The sequence below is a fragment of the Pinus tabuliformis genome, chromosome J (genome assembly GCF_031772625.1).
Source record: "Pinus tabuliformis cultivar Carrire ecotype Pingquan chromosome J, CPIR1, whole genome shotgun sequence".
Lineage (NCBI taxonomy): Eukaryota > Viridiplantae > Streptophyta > Pinopsida > Pinales > Pinaceae > Pinus > Pinus tabuliformis.
The window spans coordinates 222284074-222290715 of NC_142295.1; the positions used below are offsets into that span (position 1 = coordinate 222284074).

Here is a 6642-nt window from a genome sequence, read left to right on the forward strand (position 1 = left end):
TTTGCCATATTTTGGGCAAGTATTTTCAGAACCCTGAACGCTGTCTTCTCAAAACGATGTCAACGAAAGTAATCTGTCCACCGAACCAGCGAATGCGAAATGATGCCCTATCCTACCAACCTTCTGGATTTAGAAGCCAAGAATACCTTAACATAAATTTACAATATAATATATGAGCTAGATAGGTTCAGTGTTGTTTACTCCCCTCGTACAAAAATTTAGCTGAACGGTCGAGACGGGTCCCCTACTGTTACAGCACATCCAGCTCGCTTATACTCTACAGTCATGTGACGGCTACGGTACGTTAGCTCTTCTCCGTATATTTAACCGAGGGTTTTCGTCTGTAAAATCCACACAGTAGAGTATCCATTATTAGCAGTACAGTTTTTGCTGTTAAGCTACGGAGAAGAGCAGGATGGCAGCGATGGGAGTAGAAGGCGGAGAACAAGAGAGCAGGGTTTATGAGGATCACTCCCCCGCCCCTCTTTTGGATTCGCTAGAATTGAAGCGGTGGTCGTTCTACAGAGCCACCATGGCTGAGTTTGTTGCTACGCTGCTTTTCCTCTACATAACACTCACAACCGTTGTCGAAAATAAACGAAGCAAAGGTACCTGCGGCGGAGTGGGGTTGTTGGGAGAAGCCTCCGCTTTCGGAGGAATGATCTCCGTGCTCGTATACTGCATATCGGCAATTTCAGGTATAAGAAGCGAAGTGCATTCCTGCATCCTTGATCATAATCTGATTTCATATTTCATATACATATTGAAAGGCTAAACTGAATCACGTTAATAATCAATGCCTGTGTCCAGGGGGTCACGTCAATCCAGCTGTCACGTTTGCACTGTTTCTTGCCCGCAAGGTCTCTCTTCCTCGCGCGCTATTGTACATTGTAGCTCAATGCCTGGGTGCCCTGTGCGGAACTGCCCTTGTGAGGGGCATGCAGGGGAGCTTTTATGCCTCCACCGGAGGAGGATCGAACTCTGTATCTACCGGTTATTCCAAGGGAACTGCCCTTCTCGCGGAGATAATTGGCACCTTCATGTTGGTTTACACTGTCTTCTCTGCAGCAGACCCCAAGCGCAAAGCCCGCCACTCCCACATCCCTGTACATAACACAAATCATATTCCACCCTGAAACTCTTTCTATATATATATGAACATTGGTGTTATTAAATATTTATTCACTGATGGAAATTTACTAATATGACAAGTGGCTAATGCAGGTTTTGGCTCCACTTCCAATTGGGCTTGCGGTATTCTTGGTCCATTTAGCAACCATTCCCATCACAGGCACAGGCATCAACCCTGCCAGGAGCTTTGGCCCGGCTGTGATATACGGCCATCAAAAATCTTGGGACGACCTTGTAAGATTTATCTATAATTCTGTGTTCCTAAGCATTGCATTTTACTGATCTAAATAACCTCAAAAAGGAGATTTGTGTGGATAGAAATGAAATTTGATGGTGACTTATAGTTTAATGGATTGAATGTATGGCAGTGGATATTCTGGGTTGGTCCGCTGATTGGAGCTACGGTTGCTGCGGCGTATCACCAGTACCTTCTAAGAGCGGGTGGTTTTGGGCTGAAAAACTCGGAATCGTTGCGTAGCCACCCCACCAGTGCAATATAGAATAAAAAATTTACAGGCCATCTCTTATTATCTCACATTGCAATTTGATAAGTGGACATTATATTGTAAGCTCTGGTGATAATAATAATAAAATTGATAAATACCATGAATATAGTGCTTCTGTTTTTAACACCTCTTTTTGTGTATTGTTTAAAGCTTCATTCTCGGAAGCCTTTTATATCTATTAAATGTAATTCTTCGCTCTCAATTAAGTGTAGCTCTTTTTCATTTATCGTCAAATTAATTTCATACATCGATGATTTTCCTGGTGTTGTGTTGTTTAAAGCTTCATTCTCGGAGGGCTTTATATCTATTAATTGTAATTGTGGATTATGGTCAAATTAATTTCATACCATGAACATCGTGTTGGTGTTGTGTTGTTTAAAGCTTCGGCTTGCGCGGCCTTCTATATCTATTAAATGTAATTGTGGATTATTAGATTTCAGAATTACTTGATAATTAAAATTATCATAATTAAATGGCATAACATTTTTAATCATTCTCATACGCTTTCGATCTCTTTAAATCTAATTTTTAAGTATTACTTGTAAAATACTTTTAATTAAAAGCTAACATAATTAAATGACATAAGATTTATAATCAATATTGTAAGCCTTTGATCATTTTAAATCTAATTTCCAAGCATTATTTGTTAAAATAATTTTAATTAAAATCAGTTCTAATTAAATGGCATAAAAATTCTCATCAGGGCCTGCGCTAAGCATCAATCCCAACTGAAGTCGTTATCGCCGCATGAACATAAAATTAATTAATCCAGAGGTAAACTTTTCATAAAACCCTCAAATGTAGCAAAGGTTAACTATTAACATTAACGAAATCCATATCAAAGCATTTCGATAACAAACAGAATTTGAACGACAAAGGGTTTATATTTATATATATAATCAGGGAAAAGTAAGGGAATTGGTAGAGGTGTACCTTATTAATCAGGAGGTTTGGGTTGAGTACTAGCGATGTATTTGTATTTTCGAGTCTAAAACAACTTGTGTACAAATCAAACTAAAAAAATAATCCAGTTTTAAACCCAAACATGATTTCAATATTTATTAAGAAATATTATAAATATAATATATTTATAATTTAAACTAATTCAATAAAGTTAAACAAGTGGAAATATATACGGTCCTATTTAGGAATAGGAATTTAAAAAATTCCTTTAAGAAAAACATGATGGATGGTCTACATTATAAAGTGAGAATATTTTTCATTGTAATGAAATCAAGAGTTTATATATATATATATATATATATATATATATATATATATATATCCACATTAAAATTATAAATTTTAACCATATAAATAATACATAAATATTTTGATAGCTATCAATATTAATGGATTATTTAATTTAAATTGTAAGAGTATTTTATTACTCACATTGTTGTGTAAAAGTATATAGAAAATTTCCATTATATAATAATTGAGGAGGTCCAATGTCGCATAAGGATAACTACAACAATTGGACAAATGCAAATCCCTATGTGAGCTACAAACACACGATACTTAGCTCATAGGGAAATCTAGAGTTGGAAAAACCAACTCTAACACCGCCCTAAAGTGAAACATAGGGAGTAACAAAGAATGGGTCTTACCCACAAGGCCTGATTTGGTACCCATGTAAAACTCTCATAAGCGAAGAAAGAAAGAGAAACTCATAGGAAAAGAATCTCCACCAAAAGAGAGAAAGATGTTAGTGCTCAAATTATCATTGGGTTGAAATTGTAGATCTCATAGCAATCCACTAAATGGAAAGAACATAGGCCTGCTCCAAATGTTGGCAACTCCAAATGTTGAAGTGCTAGAACTCTAAAGATGAGAGTCACAAGAGCAACAAAGGCTGTCAACTTCTCTCAAAAAACTTTAGAAAAATTAGGTGCCGACAAAGAACTAGGACAAGGTTTCAAACAAAAGCAACACCATCAACCAACAAACAAAGAATGAGGCTTGTAAATATGGAAAAATCAACTCAAACTCGATACAACAAAACTCCTGAAGTTGTTTGAACATTGTCATTGTCACACTCACAAAAAATAATTCAAAAAAAGAATGACAACATTATCTGTCACCATCTAACTTCCCCCTCTAAAACAAAACTACAGAAGGAACGAGAATGAATAGTCTCCATTGTCAGCAAATTCCCCCCTTGAAACACAACTAAGGGAACAATGAAATCGACAAAGAACAACTGATGCAACATAATGATATTAATTCTTCAAGCATTGGCTCAATTGACACCATGATCATCCATCGATTTATCCACAATTGATCATGATGGTTGGCACTAGTCCACGATTCATTCTTTCATGACTCTTCTGTAACGATCTAAATGCAGGACTAGTAATTGACCAATAATGTTGAGGATGTACAGATAGCTCAAATTTGGGTGCCAAACATTTTCATCATGAATGTCATTAGCAACCATGTCATCAATATGTTTATCACAATTAACAAGAACATTTTCTTCAAGCACCTCATAGTTGGATGCAGGTGATGAGGCAGCAACACGATTATATCCAAGACCTACTCTTGATGTCTGCACTATAGGGTTAATACGAGCAACAATTCCCTATCCATTTTTCCCAAGTCCTCCTCTAGTATATCCCATTTTTCTCATCAATCGAGACCCAATACCAATAGTATGGTTTTCAAAACTAGGTGTGACAAAGGCATGTGATGAATCATGATCATTAGCTTCAATCTTCTGACAATCAACATCATGAAGTGTGGAGGGAGTAGAGCTTCGAACCTTAACATGAATTATCTCCATCTCAAATTTTTGAAGACGACTAACTTCCAATTCAAGTTCCTTCTTAGAATCTTGCATCTTTTGGATGAACTCATCCTTCTTAGTTAACTATTGAGATAATGCATCATAACCTTGTCTCAAAAGTTGATATTGTTCCAGCATTCTTTCTTTTCAGAAGTTAATCTCCATAATATGTTGATTAATTTTTCTCTTCTAGTTACTTCTTCAAATTTGGGTAAGAAAAAAGGCTCAAATTCCTCAATCAAGTCATCAGGAGGTCAATGTTCTCTTCAAATTCATGTGCAAGCACCTAGAAATATTTTCCCATAGTTGATTCCAAATGTTCAACCTTGTTGATTTTTCCAGCAGCTGAAGTTTGCAACCTATTTTTAAGTGTTTCATTTTCTACTTGCAATAAAGCTACCACTGAGTGCAATTGGAGAACCTCTTTACGAACTTAATCCATTGCCTTCTTCTCACGAAGCTCCTGCAATCTTTTACCCAACTTGATAACACAAAATTGACAAATGCGTTTCCACTAGCCACTAAGAAAAAGTTGCTATTAAAGAGGATTGATGATGACAACAATAGCTTGAAGCTTCCAATTGCCATGCAGATAAAATAAATTCAACTAAATTTTGATGACTAGCCAACAAGCAGGCTTTTCATAACCCCAGGTTTAGTACAAGAGAATGCCCAAATCTCTTTTTACCCAATTAAAAAATTGCCAAGAATTTATGCAAGAAAAATGCCAATTTATCCAATTTAATGCCAATTTGCCCAAATTCTTCTTTTTTTAAGGCTAAAAGAAATATATCAATAATCCTACTTCAAAATTTTCATGAAAAACTTAACTTTCCTCAAAAAGCATTCTCTCACATTTATTTTTTTCATATAAATATGATTTTCTTCTCCCTTTCCAATTTGAAAACTATTGACGCATTATGAAACCTAACAAAACCTGTAATGGAGTAACTCACTATAAAACCTGTAACTAAGATGTTTTTATGTGCCCACAACAAATTGATTCACAATTTTCTCTCTTTTATCTCTCAGACTTACACCCTCGACTATATCAAAAGACGTTTTACATACATGTTTTTCAAAACTTACATTCTTGACACATTAATACATGACAAAACAAAACATTAAGACACAGGATGGGGGATTGTACAAATTTTTTTTCTCTATGTTCCGAAGTACATATTTCAGTAGCGGAATAAAGGTTTGACCATACGTATTTACCAACCCTTCATTAAGTGCACTTTCATTCTTAATTACTTGATGTGTTTTGCGGAATGGATAATTTGTACTCCTGCTCAAAACTTTATTTAACTCATGTCCTTCAGAATGGAAACAAAATCTGCAACCTACAAAAAAGTCTACTTGGTTGATTTACACATGTACAACAGGTATAGTTGCTGTCATTTTATTTAACGCGGTGGTTGTGATTAATTTTCCAATGCTCCCCCTTAATCACAACTTATGTCATTGACAATTCCCAGACAGTCTCTGAGATAAACAAAATTTTCATGTGCCAATGGCTTTGTGAAAATGTCAAAAGACCTTTTACTTACATGTTTTTCAAAACTTGCGTTTTTGACACATTAATACATGGCAAAACAAAACATTAAGACACAAAATGGGGGATTGTACAAAAATTGTTTTTCTATGTTCTAGAGTACATATTTTAGTGGTAGAATAAAGGTTTGACCATACGTATTTACCAACCCTTCATTAAGTGCACTTTCGTTCTTAATTACTTGATGTGTGTTGTGAAATGGCGAATTTGTACTCCTGCTCAGAACTTTATTTAACTCATGTCCTTCAGAATGGAAACAAAATCTGCAACCTGCAAAAAAGTCCACTTGGTTGATTTACATGTGTATAATAGGTATGGTTGCTGTCAATTTATTTAACGTGATGGTTGGGATTAATTTTCCAACACTCCCCCTTAATTACAACTTCTATCATTGACAATTCCCAAACAGTCTCTGAGATAAACAAATTTTTCATGTGCCAATGGCTTTGTGAAAATGTCAAAAGACATTTTACATACATGTTTTTCAAAACTTACATTTTTGACACATTAATACATGAAAAAACAAAACATTAAGACATATTATGGGGGATTGTAAAAAAATTGTTTTTCCATGTTCCAAAGTGCATATTTCAGTGGCAGAATAAAGGTTTGACCATACGTATTTACCAACCCTTCATTAAGTGAGCTCTCATTCTTAA

At 35.3% G+C, this 6642-nt stretch overlaps 1 protein-coding gene across 1 annotated transcript; it reads left to right on the forward strand.

The window, feature by feature from the left end:
• The first annotated feature begins 370 nt into the window (after positions 1-370).
• LOC149226505 (putative aquaporin PIP2-8) lies at positions 371-1848 on the forward strand. Its single transcript, XM_089375307.1, has 4 exons — positions 371-698; positions 811-1106; positions 1225-1365; positions 1500-1848. The coding sequence occupies exons 1-4, from the start codon at positions 416-418 to the stop codon at positions 1629-1631; spliced, it is 852 nt and encodes a 283-aa protein (XP_089231433.1). The 5' UTR covers positions 371-415; the 3' UTR covers positions 1632-1848.
• The last annotated feature ends 4794 nt before the right edge of the window (positions 1849-6642 follow it).